At 35.3% G+C, this 16,619-nt stretch overlaps 1 protein-coding gene and 1 long non-coding RNA gene across 3 annotated transcripts; both read left to right on the top strand.

Annotated features, from left to right (window-relative positions):
* Positions 1–999: 999 nt before the first annotated feature.
* Positions 1,000–14,950, top strand: LOC130494515 (poly [ADP-ribose] polymerase 2-like). 2 transcript variants are annotated; one of them, XM_057006190.1, is made up of 18 exons: positions 1,000–1,259; positions 1,343–1,601; positions 1,967–2,115; positions 2,203–2,284; positions 2,396–2,640; positions 12,388–12,514; positions 12,690–12,745; positions 12,827–12,900; positions 12,996–13,042; positions 13,133–13,182; positions 13,292–13,354; positions 13,435–13,515; positions 13,609–13,719; positions 13,810–13,885; positions 13,980–14,122; positions 14,233–14,306; positions 14,419–14,524; positions 14,614–14,950. In XM_057006190.1, the coding sequence occupies exons 1-18, from the start codon at positions 1,176–1,178 to the stop codon at positions 14,704–14,706; spliced, it is 1,920 nt and encodes a 639-aa protein (XP_056862170.1). In that variant the 5' UTR covers positions 1,000–1,175; the 3' UTR covers positions 14,707–14,950. The 2 variants fall into 2 exon arrangements, with proteins under 2 accessions (XP_056862170.1, XP_056862169.1); XM_057006189.1 differs by lacking the exons at positions 1,000–1,259; positions 1,343–1,601; positions 1,967–2,115; positions 2,203–2,284; positions 2,396–2,640 and adding exons at positions 10,599–10,863; positions 10,947–11,205; positions 11,571–11,719; positions 11,807–11,888; positions 12,000–12,244.
* On the top strand, positions 6,804–7,626 carry LOC130509883 (uncharacterized). Its single transcript, XR_008943838.1, has 2 exons — positions 6,804–7,226; positions 7,366–7,626. It is a non-coding gene; the product is annotated as an uncharacterized LOC130509883 (long non-coding RNA).
* Positions 14,951–16,619: the final 1,669 nt, after the last annotated feature.

Here is a 16,619-nt window from a genome sequence, read left to right as displayed (position 1 = left end):
CGACTAGCTAATCATAATTCCACACATGGATTCTATTTAAATTTTTAAAATTACATAATTATTATCGAACAAAATGGAAACAAATAGAGATCAAACACGATGTCAACAATCCAATTACGTGACTACATCTCCACGATCACCTGTTACCACCGTTTAAAGAAAAACAGTTACCACCAATTTTCAGAATCTAGATAACTACTCTTTCCATCATTTATATTTGTATTCGATGTTTCTCTACTACTCTTACTGATCCACACCCAAAAACACATTTTCTTATTTTTCTTTCTCGATCTCTGAATCTCACTCTTTTATACACTGTCTCGGTATATCAAGCCTCGATCACACTCACATGCAAGGTGTCCCTTCAAAGAACTTAGGTTGTATCTCTTTGTTTCTAAATATGAAAATCTGAAATACAGAGGGAAAGAATGAAATATATATAAATATTTTTCTGTAGGACCATTTCATTATCTGAAAGTATAAACTTTAGTGGTCTGTAATTTTTTATTTTGTTGATAATCGATTTAAAAGTTAACAGAAAAATACTTAAAATCTGTTTACGAAAATTAAGCTCTTGAAAAAATATATAAAAAATTCAACTATTTTTACATCTAATTTTGTGTTCATTATTAAAATATGTATTTGTTACTTTTTCTTAAAATAACACACGGAAACACAAGTTTTTTTTTTGAGAAAAGACAAAAATCTGTGCACAAAAGTTCAACTCTTCTTTTTTTTATAGAAAATTAGTCTTTCATGTTTTTTTTTTGTTTTGCCATCGATTTATCAATGTTTTTTTTTTTTTTGGTCAACTATCAATGTTCAAAAAGAGAGTGAGAAATACAGAATAGAGGACTAAATAAATCCATTTAAAAAGGTCAGAGGGGTACATTTAGGAATCTATACTAATATTCGGGGGTGTTTCCGAGGTTAAAGCGCAATATCACCAAAACCAGCGAGAGAACTTTTCAATTTTCTTAAAAATAAATTTTGAAATTTGTAAAAAGGAAGAAGATTCGAAAAGCCCTAAAGCTTTCAAGAGAAGACACTGACGAAAGAAGAAGAGACCTCTTCTTCAAATGCTCGCGCGAACTCTCTTCTTCCTCCAAAGCAAACCATAGAACCAACCAACCTTCTCTCTCTCTCAGTCACATTCCCTAGAAGACGAACGAAAAATGGCGAACAAGCTCAAAGTCGACGAACTCCGATCAAAGCTCGCCGAGCGAGGACTCAGCACCACCGGACTCAAATCCGTTCTGGTATCCATCTCTCTCTCTTAATCGCATCTAAACTCTTCTCTTACCGATTCGGAATTTGACTTTTGGTGTTTGTTTCGATATAGGTGGAGAGGCTCGAGGAGGCTATCGCGGAAGACGCGAAGAAGGAGGAATCGAAGAGGAAGAGGAAACGAACCGTAGATTCTTCTTCGGACGGTGGTGGTGATGATGATTCGAACAAACTGATTGCGATTGGCGAGCTTCGCGCGATGAATGTGAAGGAGATGCGAGAGGAAGCTAGTAGGAGAGGCGTAGCTGCGACTGGTACCAAGAAGGAACTTCTCGAGAGGCTCTGTAACGGTCCAAGTGCCCAAGTCAAGTCAGGTGAGTTGGGGTTTTAGTTTAGGTTGATATTGCCTTTGAATTGAATCTTCTCTGATTCTCTGTTGCATTAGTTAGTTGGAGATTTAAATCTCTGTAGCATCCGTTACAATAGTAATAGTTTTGCAATGTTCAAAAAATCGCTAGACCGTGATTAGGTCTTTTATAGAGGATTATTATTGGTTAGTAGGGCGCCTAGACCGATTTTTTACACTCGCCGCTAGTCTAGATCCACCTCGGTGGATGCCAGGATACCCGGGTTATTCAAAAAAAAAAGATCCTTTAGTTTAGGTCTGATTTGCCGTCTAGGTGCCGGTTAGACTGATGTTTAGAACACTTGTACCAATGTTCTTATTGACATTTTTCAGGGACAGATGGTGCTGAAGATGACGATGATGATGGATTTGAGGAAGAAAAGAAAGAAGAGAAGATCGTAACTGCGACAAAGAAGGGAGCAGCGGTGTTGGATCAGTGGATTCCTGATAACATTAAGAGCCACTACCATGTTCTACAAAGGGCAAGTTCTTTTTTTTTCTCATCTTGTTGTGTTCATGAGTGTGCCCATTTGACTTGAGTTTTCTTTTTGTTTGTTGAATGTTTGTAGGGTGATGATGTTTATGATGCTATGTTGAATCAGACAAATGTCAGGGATAATAATAACAAGTTCTTTGTCCTGCAAGTGCTAGGTATGATTAGGATGACACTTGTATTGTTTTGAAAGAACCCATTGTAGCTTTTATCGCTTTTGTTGTCCCTCTTTATTCCATTTTTAATGAATTTGTGTGATCTATGCGCAGAGTCTGATAACCAGACCCAGAAGACATATATGGTCTACTTCAGATGGGGAAGAGTTGGTGTGAAAGGACAGAGTAAATTAGACGGGCCTTTTCACTCATGGGATCGTGCAATAGAAATATTTAGCAATAAGTTCCTTGATAAGACAAAGAACTTTTGGTCTGACAGAAAGGAGTTTATACCTCATCCTAAGCTTTATACATGGATTGAAATGGACTATGGCAAAGACGACAATGATTCAGCTGTTGTGAGTTTTTCGGAACCCTTACTGATGCCTCTATACTTTATTCTCAAACAATTTATTGATGTGGCATGCTTGAAAGTATCTGTTGGAATGAGACAATCAGCTTTCTCTGTTCAAATGCACTGATAGAGCACGATATATTGATTCTTCTGTAAATCCCCTTTATTTCTTCTCAATACTCAAATGTACAAGTACTGAGCCTAATCTCTTTCGAGATACCAATTACAACTCACTTTTCAAGCCAACTTACAACAATGAACACACTCTTCTATTTATACTACAGACTCGACTCTAACGACTCGTAACCGCCATAACAGAATCCGTTACACGACTTCTTAATAACCAAGCTTACAGATCACTCAATCTTCTGATCTGTAGCTCCGCTATTCACGTTATCCTTCTTCCTCTTTCTGTAGTAAACCCTCCAGCTCCTATCATTACCCCCCTCGGTGAGAGAGAGCTTGTCCTCAAGCTCAAACGATGGGTACTTTCTAGCAAGATCTTTCACCCGAAACCATGTCATCTCATGATCAGGCAAGCCCTTCCATTGAACCAGAGCCTCAAGATGCCCTTCTGCATCATAACGAGTACTCTGTATATGTTCTGGCTTTAGGATCAACTCCTCCGAATCCTCCAGTATTACCGGCAATGGTGACACTTCATGCTCCTTCCCCAATACCGGTTTCAACTGGGAAACGTGAAAGACAGGGTGGATTTTACTCTCTGCAGGAAGCTGCAAGCGATATGCCACTTCACCAATACGCTCCAACACCTGAAATGGCCCATAATATTTTGCCGCAAGCTTCTGGCAGAAAGACTTCGTCAGGGATGATTGACGATAAGGTCTCAATTTGAGGTACACCAATGAACCAACCTCTAGGACCAAATCGCGACGTTTCTTATCTGCATTGTTTTTCATTTGCTCTTGAGCACGTAAAAGGTGATCTTTTGCATCCCTGAGAATTGAATCCCTTGTCTTTAGCATCCCTTCCAATTCATTGTTACTCGTAGAGCCCTCTTCGAACCATAACAGCTGAGGTGGGTCTCTTCCATAAACCATCTTGAAAAGTGTCGTGTGAAGTGAAGTGTGGTAAGATGAATTGTACCAAAACTCCGCCCACGACAAGTATTTATGCCATAGCTTAGGGTGAGCTGATGTGAAGCAACGGAGATAGGATTCTAAGCATCTGTTTAGGACTTCGGTTTGGCCATCACTTTGCGGGTGATAAGCTGTACTAAACTTTAGAGTCGTGCCAGCTAATTTGAAACACTCGCGCCAAAACTTGCTCAAGAATATCCTATCTCTGTCAGATATAATCGAGACAGGGTAGCCATGGAGCCGCACTATCTCCCTCACAAACTTCTCAGCTACGGTGGTGGCAGTGAATGGATGTCTGAGACTCAAGAAATGGGCATATTTGCTCAGTCTGTCCACTACCACTAGTATCACGTTTACTCCTTCTGACTTAGGAAGTCCCTCAATGAAGTCCATTGATATCTCGGACCAAATGGCAGAAGGCAATGGTATCGGCTGCAACAAACCAGCAGGATTCAACGTTGAATATTTGTGAGTTTGACAAACACTGCACTCAGCCACATGTTTCTTGACATCTTCTTTCATCTTAGGCCAATAAAACAACTGTTGAATCCGTTTGATTGTCTTTAAAATGCCGGAGTGACCTCCCAAGATACCAACTTACCGGAAGATTGCATTGGAGAGTTCTTGAGAGACGAAAGCAGATACAATCTTAACGTTAGAGAGAGAACGAGCCATGTTTTCGAAGTATGTTGTTTCTTGAAAGAGAGAAAGATAGAACAGACAATAAACGTTGAAACTTTCTTCTTGTTTTCGTCTGTGTACTCTCTCTCAATACAAGAATGGTTTCGAAATGGCTTTGAAGGATGCGAAATGAGAAAGAGGAGAGGAAGGTTTATATAGAAGGAAGGATGACGACGATAGGAGAGAATGGAAGTAACTTCGAAATTGTCTTTTCAGTCCCAAAGACGACCACGTCAATTATGGCTTTTGAGTCTTTGACTCATAATTAGCTTTGCTTTCTTTTTTTTGTTTGGGTTCATTTAGTCAAAATTAGCCTTTTCCGTTCAGTACTTAATACTAGTAAACTATGTTTAGTTACGCTTTACATGTGATATGTAAAATCAACTATAAATACTAATTTTGTTTATTATAAATTATGAAGATTATTATATCAATAGTTCTATAATCGACAAACAATTATATATTTTAACGACAATTTGACATGTACTAGCTGCTTTGTAGCTACTTTTTGTTTAATTTTGATCATACTAGAGATTTGACGCAAAATATACTCTGAAGATTTCATGAATTATTTTATTGATTTACATAATTTATAATAAATTATATTTTTATTATTAATAATTTCATTAATCGTCATAATTGATAATTACAATATTTTTAATCCAATATGATATAGTGATGTCAAAAGCAATGTCTTGGGGTTCTTTCGAATGATTTAAAAGTTCCATATATTTGGAATGTATGACTTATATATGTATCAACTTTAACTAAAACAATGGTTTTTTTGTTGAATATTTCCATGAAGTCAGATTTAGAACATACAAGGCACATATGGAACAATTTCTTTTAGCTTCGAGAAAAGCTTATAAAATAATCTGATTAATATGTTATACAAGTCTCTTGTTACATCGTTCTTTTTTTCTTTAACTAGTACTAGTGTAACTTTTTGTTGGCTTTATAGAGATATAGGTAATGATTATTTAGTTAGCTATCATTACATACTATGATACTAAATGATCAATGTTTCAAATTTGAGTGCAAAAAGACTTCACTATCTTCGCCGTTAAAACTTAAAAGTGTTCAGAGTAAGTTAGTAAAAAAGGTTCCACTGATAACAACTTCTAAATAAACCTAACCATGATCCCAAATAAAACCTGGTTTGAAGCTCAACAAGACATAGAAATTTTTAGTCGGGACTGAACTCTTCGGTATTCCATGTCTCTACCACATTGATGTTAGTAACTGAGTCCTGATCCCACCTGGTCCCATGCCTGAATGCGGTAACCAGAGCCGGTCCTGTACTACTACTTATGAAGGTTACAAGCCAAAATAAAAAAGGCAAAACTAGAATTATGGATTCAAAAGTAATTGAACCCAACACCTCCAGCATCAGTTAAAACTCTTAACCAATAGGCTAAACTGCATTTAGTAAATCTGTGTGCGATAAAATATTTATTATTATGTCGGCTGGAAACCCATGCTTCCTCTGCTTTTGGCTAGAGCTGGCACTGACGGTAACAAAAAATAAAACTAATCATTAACTGCTGGTGACGTATATATAGGAGAAGCTATCTACATTGAAAGAATGCTACTACACCTAAACCACCTAAATCAGTCACAAAAGAGAAGATCCAAAGACTCACTGAACATAGTATTGAAATAACACCTAAGGGCAAAAACACTCTACTAGGCCGACACTGACACTGAGAAGTTGAAAGCTGGGAGAACGAATGGGATTGCAATGATAGATGAATCCTTTGAACTATTAAAAATTAGCTGACTTTCATAATGTGCTATGCTTATGTTAATTTTTCCTCTCTTTTGACATAAAATGCAATAAACGCCTGGCTAAGCTTTTTACGCTCAGCCGCAAGCCCAGCAACCCCACTTTAGAAAGAATCGTTTCTTTGGTACTTTGCAAATCAATTTATAAATTAAGAAAACATATATTCTTTAAATAAGTTAGGGATGAGGACAGGCTGTTATGTTAGGCAGTTGGTATAGGACTGTGAACAACTGAACATGTCTTGGTACTCTGTATCTAACACCACTAACCACTAGTGATGTTATTTTGGGCCTTTACATGTTCTCTACTTTTTGTTCTTGTTGTTGGTCGAAATCTCTCTCTTCTTTTACATGTTCTCTACATATGGTTATAAAGAACTATTATTTTACTAGTGAGTAATGGCACATGAACAACATGAAAAACTTATATTCTTCAGAATCCCCTATATACTAAAACGCAAATCGACTAGCTAATCATAATTCGACACATGGATTCTATTTTAAATTTTTAAAATTACATAATTATTATCGAACAAAATGGAAACAAATAAAGATCAAACACGATGTCAACAATCCAATTACGTGACTACATCTCCACGATCACCTGTTACCACCGTTTAAAGAAAAACAGTTACCACCAATTTTCAGAATCTAGATAACTACTCTTTCCATCATTTATATTTGTATTCGATGTTTCTCTACTACTCTTACTGATCCACACCCAAAAACACATTTTCTTATTTTTCTTTCTCGATCTCTGAATCTCACTCTTTTATAAACTGTCTCGGTATATCAAGCCTCGATCACTCACATGCAAGGTGTCCCTTCAAAGAACTTAGGTTGTATCTCTTTGTTTCTAAATATGAAAATCTGAAATACAGAGGGAAAGAATGAAATACATATAAATATTTTTCTGTAGGACCATTTCTGTATCCAACAAAAATAGAAATGCGGAAGAAGACAATGGAGCGTTTGCAACAAACGGAGTACAAGAGCAGAAGCCTACATAATCTAAAACCAAATGGTATCTTTAGTTCTTCTCTGATTGTTTGTTTTATGTTACTCTTCGAAAACTCTATTTTGTTTTTGAAATCAGAAACTCTGTTTTGTTTTCGTAATCAGAAACTATATTTTGTTTTTGTAATCTTTACATGTTTGGAAAGATACCAAACACTCTACGGAGGAAAATGATGTGAGGCATCTTTCAAAAGATGTGGAGAGGCAACAAAAAAGAACTAACACTGCCAGGAGGAGAGTCAACAACTTTGATAATCACAATTCAGTGGTATAGTACGACTATTTCATAAATCTGTTTTTTAGCAACTCATAAATCTGTTTAATATCAGAGCATATTCAACTATTTTACAAATTATTTGTAAGTATACTAAATACAAATTTAATATATACATATATGTTTAGTTTCATTGTTTTATTTTCTTTAAATTTCATTGTTTTGCTTTTCATTATTTTAAATCTAAGGATATTTTTATTTCTAAAGAAATATTTTTATAAAAAATACAAATAATGCAGTGGATCAAATATAAATATTTACGTGTACCTATATTATATATCTCAGAATTTTATGAAAAGTTATTACCAAATATGTATATCCTATTTAAATTTTTACAAAATCATAATAATTGTTTCAAAGCTTCCAATTGTTTTTGTTTGTATGCAGCCGATTCTAATTTTAGATGCAAGTGTTATCCAGCTCCAGAAAATATAACTAAAACAATTTTAAATTTGATAAAACAAAAAAAATAAGTTAAAACACTGAATTTAGGAGAAATTTGGCCCGTGCTTAGCACGGGGTGATAATACTAGTTGTTACTAAACTCCAAAATGTATGCTAATCCCTTAGGTTGAGAACATTTTATCCCAAACTAATTAGGCTAGGGATGGAAAAAGACGAATCCAAAATTATGAACCGATCCAATTTAATAACGGGTATATCCGAATCGAAGTGAACCCGGTATAATATGCAAATAGATCGTGTTCTATAGTATTTTGGATTTTGGATTTTACTCGAATAGATAATCCAAAATTTTCAAAAATACAAAACTTCTTCATACCAAATACAAACTCAATCCAAATAAGTACTCTAATAAATATCCATGACATGAAAAATTAATTCCAGTATTCAGTTTAACGATAATTAGTCAAATACTGAAAATTTTATATTTTGACAATAAATTTTGATTATAATTTATTTTTATTCAAAAGTTTCAAAACTATTATATTTTTTCATATGTTTGTTTATAGAGTTGTTAATTGTTTTAGTTTTATTCAAAAAATTCAAAACTATTATATTTTTCATATGTTTGTTTATAGAGTTGTCAATTGTTAGTTTTAATTTGTTTATGTTTTTTTAACAACCCTTCTTAGTCATGCCACCAAATTTTGTTAATGCAAATTGTTTAGTTTTTAGAAATTTGTGAATTTAAATATATATTTTTAAGTCACAAATAAGTATTTGGATAATTGAAACCTAAATTAGAACCGAATTTGAAAGCAGGTTCAACTGATTTCTTAGTGTATTACTATACCTGAACTGAATCCGAGTAAACTCAAACCTGATAGTAAACCAAACTTATATAATATTTGAATGTGATTAAATTTGTACTTCCATAAAATCTGAACCCAATTGATCTTGAATCGTTTGGACATCTGACCCTCCATGTCTAATTTTGGTCTAATATAGCTAGAAAACAACTAGAGGTTGCCTATCTCTACAATCTACATAATTTATTGTGTTTCAAGCACAGAGAGGTAGCAAGTATGACGGTATGTATAACTTAGACCTGGGCGTTCGGGTCTTCGAGTCTTCGGGTCGGGTTCGGATCCTTTTAGATCTAGGTTCTTTCGGGTCCTAAATATTTGGATCCAACAGGTACTTCTAAATTTTTGGTCCGGATTTGGATCAGTTCTTTTTGGGTCCGGGGTTCGGATCTATAATTAAAATGTTTGTAAAATATCCATAATTGTTCGGGTTCATATCGGGTCCGGATCGGGTTCAGGTATTTAAGATTTAAAACACACAAAAATACACAAATTTCATCAAATTTAGTCAAAATATGTCATATGTATCTAAAATCTTACAAAATAACTTAAAATAAATTACTAAAAATTAAAAGAAAATTTTGAATTTTACATTTAAAACTTCATATATATTACTTGAAAATGTTACAGAAATAATAACAAAGATTGTTAACAAAAATATATTTCAACTAAATCATAAAATAAAATATAGAAAATAGAACATAACAAAACATAGTTTTGGATATTCATGTTTTTACATCGGGTATGAATCGTTTTTTTAGGGTCGGGTCTATTCGGATCAGTTCTTTTCTAGTCGGGTCTATTCGGGTCGGTTCTTTTCGGATCCGGATCTATTCGGATAGGAAATTTTTGGACCCAACAGATACTTCTAAAGGTTCGGGTCGGTTCCAATTCAGGTATTTTTGGGTCGGTTCCGGGTGCATGTTAAAATATCCATGCCTAATATAACCTATAGACTTTGCTTTGATAAGCATATTGCTTTGACTCGTTGTTGGAAAATTTATTTTGTCTGTTTTTTAAATCTGATAAATCGTTTTAATAATAATAATTATGATGAGTAGTCAACACATTCCTTTAATCCATTAGTGGTGGTTTGTAGGCACGTCCTTGGAAATGCCAGAGTAGTGGCGAACCTTAACCACCAGTCTACCAAAAACAACAAGAAATGAAACAATATTGTGTTTTTTTTTGGGTAAAAAATACTGCTTTTTTTAACATTATTTTTTATAAAAGTGTAATTATTTTAAAATATTATTAATACAACACAAGTCAAAACAAAAATTAATTTTCTGAAAAGCCTTAAAATCTGTTAGTTCCATATTATTTACTTTGTGTTTCATTATCTAAAAGCATAAACTTTAGTGGTTTGTAATTTTTTCTTTTGTTGATAATCAATTTAAAGTTTCAACAAAAAAATACTTAAAATCTGTTTACGAAAATTAAACTCTTGAAAAATATATATAAAAAATTCAACTATTTTTACATCTAATTTTGTTTTCATTATTAGAATATGTATTTGTTACTTTTTTCTTAAAATAACACATGGAAACACAAGTTTTTTTTTGAGAAAAGACAAAAATCTGTGCACAAAAGTTCAACTCTTCTTTTTTATAGAAAATTAGTCTTTCATGTTCTTTTTTTTTTGTTTTGCCATCGATTTATCAATGGTAAAAAAGAGTGAGAAATACAGAATACAGGATTAAATAAATCATTTAAAAAGGTCATGGGTACATTTAGGAATCTATAATAATATTCGGGGGTGTTTCCGAGGTTAAAAGAGCAATATCACAAAAAACCAGCGAGAGAACTTTTCAATTTTCTTAAAAATAAATTTTGAAATTTGTAAAAAGGAAGAAGATTCGAAAAGCCCTAAAGCTTTCAAGAGAAGACACTGACGAAAGAAGAAGAGACCTCTTCTTCAAATGCTCGCGCGAACTCTCTTCTTCCTCCAAAGCAAACCATAGAACCAACCAACCTTCTCTCTCTCTCAGTCACATTCCCTAGAAGACGAACGAAAAATGGCGAACAAGCTCAAAGTCGACGAACTCCGATCAAAGCTCGCCGAGCGAGGACTCAGCACCACCGGACTCAAATCCGTTCTGGTATCCATCTCTCTCTCTTAATCGCATCTAAACTCTTCTCTTACCGATTCGGAATTTGACTTTTGGTGTTTGTTTCGATATAGGTGGAGAGGCTCGAGGAGGCTATCGCGGAAGACGCGAAGAAGGAGGAATCGAAGAGGAAGAGGAAACGAACCGTAGATTCTTCTTCGGACGGTGGTGGTGATGATGATTCGAACAAACTGATTGCGATTGGCGAGCTTCGCGCGATGAATGTGAAGGAGATGCGAGAGGAAGCTAGTAGGAGAGGCGTAGCTGCGACTGGTACCAAGAAGGAACTTCTCGAGAGGCTCTGTAACGGTCCAAGTGCCCAAGTCAAGTCAGGTGAGTTGGGGTTTTAGTTTAGGTTGATATTGCCTTTGAATTGAATCTTCTCTGATTCTCTGTTGCATTAGTTAGTTGGAGATTTAAATCTCTGTAGCATCCGTTACAATAGTAATAGTTTTGCAATGTTCAAAAAATCGCTAGACCGTGATTAGGTCTTTTATAGAGGATTATTATTGGTTAGTAGGGCGCCTAGACCGATTTTTTACACTCGCCGCTAGTCTAGATCCACCTCGGTGGATGCCAGGATACCCGGGTTATTCAAAAAAAAAAGATCCTTTAGTTTAGGTCTGATTTGCCGTCTAGGTGCCGGTTAGACTGATGTTTAGAACACTTGTACCAATGTTCTTATTGACATTTTTCAGGGACAGATGGTGCTGAAGATGACGATGATGATGGATTTGAGGAAGAAAAGAAAGAAGAGAAGATCGTAACTGCGACAAAGAAGGGAGCAGCGGTGTTGGATCAGTGGATTCCTGATAACATTAAGAGCCACTACCATGTTCTACAAAGGGCAAGTTCTTTTTTTTTCTCATCTTGTTGTGTTCATGAGTGTGCCCATTTGACTTGAGTTTTCTTTTTGTTTGTTGAATGTTTGTAGGGTGATGATGTTTATGATGCTATGTTGAATCAGACAAATGTCAGGGATAATAATAACAAGTTCTTTGTCCTGCAAGTGCTAGGTATGATTAGGATGACACTTGTATTGTTTTGAAAGAACCCATTGTAGCTTTTATCGCTTTTGTTGTCCCTCTTTATTCCATTTTTAATGAATTTGTGTGATCTATGCGCAGAGTCTGATAACCAGACCCAGAAGACATATATGGTCTACTTCAGATGGGGAAGAGTTGGTGTGAAAGGACAGAGTAAATTAGACGGGCCTTTTCACTCATGGGATCGTGCAATAGAAATATTTAGCAATAAGTTCCTTGATAAGACAAAGAACTTTTGGTCTGACAGAAAGGAGTTTATACCTCATCCTAAGCTTTATACATGGATTGAAATGGACTATGGCAAAGACGATAATGATTCAGCTATTGTGAGTATTTCAGAATCTTTATTCTTACAATTTATGATGTAGTATGCTCGAAACATCTGTTGAAATGAGACAAATCATTTCTTCAAACGTTCTCTTTGTTCAAATGCAATTTCACTAAATTTGCAATTTTTTTTCCTTATCAGGTCAAGGATGTTCCCAAATCATCTTCTGAAGTTAAACCTGAGGAATCAAAACTAGATCCTCAGATTGCCAAGTTCATCTCTCTTATATGCAACGTAAGCATGATGGCACAGCACATGATGGAAATAGGTTAGTCTCTTCCTTACTTCATTTAAGTTAGGGCCAGAAGTAGCAATGATTGACATTCATTTGCTTATATTGGTATATCTATACACAAAATCATAGTTATCAACGTGTTTTTTTCTAACTTCTAGCTGTTTTTCATTCTGCCACTCATATATTTTTCGATATTTGAACTTTGAAGGATACAACGCTAACAAATTGCCACTTGGCAAGCTAAGCAAGTCCACAATAACAAAGGTAAAAATAGAAAATGTTTTTTGGGGTCTTCTTGTATTTTTGTTGTGATATCAGATAATAGCTCGGCTTGGTTCTATCTAGGGTTATGAAGTGTTGAAGAGAATCTCGGAGGTGATGGGACGGTTTGATAGAGCGAGGCTTGAGGAACTGAGTGGGTATGTATCTGGTTAATTGCTAGTGAAATATATAACCATTTTACTCAAATAAATTGGATTTGAGCTAGTCTAACTTTGTATCATTATTGATGCAGAGAGTTCTATACTGTGATACCCCATGATTTTGGTTTCAAGAAAATGAGTAAGTTCATATGCGTGCGAATATTTGAGTATAAGAAGAATGATATTATAACTAAACATTCACTAACTTCTGAAATGCGACTTGTAACAGGTCAGTTTGTTATAGACACTCCTCAAAAGTTGAAACAGAAAATAGAAATGGTAACTCTTGCTACTGTTTACTACGTGATTAGTTTTGGCCTTCAGAAAATTAATAGTCTGTGGTACTTGTTATGTGTAGTTTTTTTACCACATCACTATTTAATGTCAGGTTGAAGCATTAGGTGAAATCGAACTGGCCACAAAGTTGTTGTCCGTCGACCCGGGATTGATGGTAAGTCAGTGGTTTTTAAGGCATCAAATCACTTCTTCATATAGTGCCCTAATGATATGGCATTACTTTTTGCAATGTAGGATGATCCTTTGTATTATCACTACCAGCAACTTAATTGTGGATTGACACCAGTAGGAGCCGATTCAGAAGAGTTCTCTATGGTAATATTGAAGGAGCATTTGTTTCTTACGAGCAGTTCAAACATGTCTGTGTTTCTTACACCTTTTGCTGTCTTCTCCTTATTGCGAAATTAGGTTGCCAATTACATGGAGAACACGCATGCAAAAACGCATTCGGGATACACAGTTGAGATTGCTCAGCTATTTAGAGCTTCTAGAGCTGGTGAAGCTGATCGATTCCAACAGGTAGTTCAAGCTTGTATTTCACTGTACACTACTATTCTGGTTTTTTTTTTTTTTTTTTGGGCAATGTGAAACTTGCATTTTTCTTGGCAGTTCTCAAGTGCGAAGAATAGGATGCTACTCTGGCATGGGTCACGTCTCACTAACTGGGCTGGTATTTTATCTCAAGGTAACAACAGGTTTCTCTGTTTTTAATTATTCTCTTTGCCTCTCAGATTTTCGTTGCATAGTGAACTGAACTACTATGAGACATAACTAAACAGGTCTTCGGATAGCTCCTCCTGAAGCGCCTGTAACTGGTTACATGTTCGGAAAAGGGGTTTACTTTGCCGACATGTTCTCCAAGAGTGCAAACTATTGCTACGCTAACACTGGTGCTAATGACGGCGTCCTGCTCCTCTGCGAGGTATTATTATACTCTCTTCTTAGTTTATATGGAAAACAACAAAATGGTTCTATGTGTTAGCAGCACTACCTCTGTCTTTTTATGTTTCGTAATGATCAAAACTTCTTTAGGTTGCTTTGGGAGACATGAACGAGCTTCTAAATTCGGATTATAACGCGGATAAATTGCCTCCGGGGAAGCTAAGGTATACAGATCCATCTCAATATTAATATCATACGGGTTCTTTGTGGAGATGAGTTAAGAATTACAGGTTTGCTACTGTATAAAATCTTGATTTGTGACTCTGATGGTTGCAGCACAAAAGGTGTGGGAAGAACAGCACCAAACCCATCAGAGGCTAAGACACTAGAAGATGGTGTTGTTGTTCCACTTGGCAAACCAGTGGATCATTCAAGCTCCAAGGTTAGGCTTTGTTTTTGTTCAAACACATTCTTTTCACTAGATCATGATTACATAAATTTACAGATTGATTTTGTTTGGCTTTTTGGCAGGGGACATTGTTGTACAACGAATATATTGTGTACAATACAGAACAGATCAAGATGCGATATGTGATCCAAGTCAAATTCAACTACAAGTACTAAAAGCACTTATGTTGAGTGAACCGACCAACTTATTTTCAACACCTTGATGCTTATTGGACTTGTTTTTCTATTCGGCTTGGGATTTAACCCAATATGTGCTTAAGAAAGCTTGTTACGTGTGCGGCTCTCATCTTGCTAATCTGAACTTGAACTTGATTTCTCTGTAAATGTCTATTTTAAAAATACATGATGTTTATTTATGCATTTTAATTGATTTGAAAAATCCATATACGATTTACAAATCTTTGCATAATGTGTTTGTCATCTGATCAAAGCAATTGATATCCATGTGAATTACAATGCTGTGAAGTTGTAACAGAGTTTGTGTATCATTTTAACCGTGAAGATAGATCCACAGTTTCTGCAGCTCCAATAACTGCAGACAAATGCTGAACTTATACCTTTTTGTTGTAATCTGTGTAAAATGTGGAGAGTGAATTGTGAGGAATGTTGTGTGTTTTCTCATTAGCCAACACCACATTATATAGTGGTTTGTACAAGGGTTTACAAATGCTTTACAAGAAAGTAAATCAACACATTAATTACATTGACTACATTGATGTCATAGAGACGACTTGCTCAAGGTGATGATTCCAAGGTTGACTGAGTCTTCTGATCTCGGACCGGTTTGTAGATGAACCGATGTAGACCGGATGTAAACCTCCTTAGACTTCCTCTTGTACTTGTTGGACTTGTCTAGTACTTGGTTAAGTACTTGGTTATGGTCCATCCACATAATGGATATTATAACACTCCCCCTTGGATGCCATAACCATATGAGTTCATAATATGCTTAATGTTGCCTCATTAAAACCTTACTAGGAAAACCCATTGGGATAAAACCATAGTTAAGGAAAAAGAGTACAACACATATTACTCCCCCTGATTTGAACATCACTTGCTGAATAGATGTTCATGGATTCTTACTTGAACAGTCTTGTATTGTTCGGACATATCATGTCTCTCAGAATCCTGATGGTACTTTAGAAAATGTACCTCTTTGATATCGACCACTTTAGTACTTTAGATAAAATGTACTATTTTATACTCTGGTCGTTTGATTATGGTCCTTGACCAAATCACTCTTATATGCCTTTCCATAATATTGGTTGGCTAGTACTTTAGATCCTTTATATAATATGGATCATCATTATATCAAGTATGAGCTACTTAGCTCTTTAGGACTTATGGACATGCCTTAGCTTTATGAGTATAATATTATTTGCCATAGACAACCTTATACATAGGTCATGTCGGTTAGATCATGATCCTTATTTACATATGTCCATAGATAATCAATGATTGATCTGAGACAATGGCAATCTTAGTGTGCCGACAATTCGTACACACATATATATATATATATATATATGGACGATTGGACTGATCTAGGCCGGACACGGTCATGACATAGAATTGATCTAATTGATCCTCAAATTTATGTCTAATGACATCCATGATCTACAGCTTTATCATGGACCAAACTTATAATATGGTCGGACCCGTTGGGTCGCATATGGACGCATAATGCGGTCCTACACCTTTTGTTCAAAAATGAACTTTGATCTTATAGCTTATCTTTATGATAGCTTATTCATTCATACCACAGCTTGGTTGGTTCATGCTGAGAATTTTGACCAACCATAAGTATTACCAAATTTGGCTAATTGGTGGTGATGGTCTATAACCTTTTAAGGTTTGATGAATAACCATTTAACCTATCTTAGGCTGGTTAGTATATCACAAGGAATTTAAAATTCCTCTATGGACTGATTTGAATTGTTCTTATAGAACTCTTTATTTGCTTACATGTAGCAATTTAATTCAGTCCATTGACAGCTTTAGGAAAATGCTGTTCATGAGAACTTCTTTTCTCATCTTATGATTCTAAGCTCAGTATATTTTGGTAAACC

This window comes from Raphanus sativus, chromosome 3 (genome assembly GCF_000801105.2).
Source record: "Raphanus sativus cultivar WK10039 chromosome 3, ASM80110v3, whole genome shotgun sequence".
In the NCBI taxonomy this organism is placed as follows: Eukaryota; Viridiplantae; Streptophyta; class Magnoliopsida; order Brassicales; family Brassicaceae; genus Raphanus; species Raphanus sativus.
The sequence above is the reverse complement of the archived record's forward strand: the minus strand, read 5'-3'. Positions and strand labels throughout refer to the sequence as shown.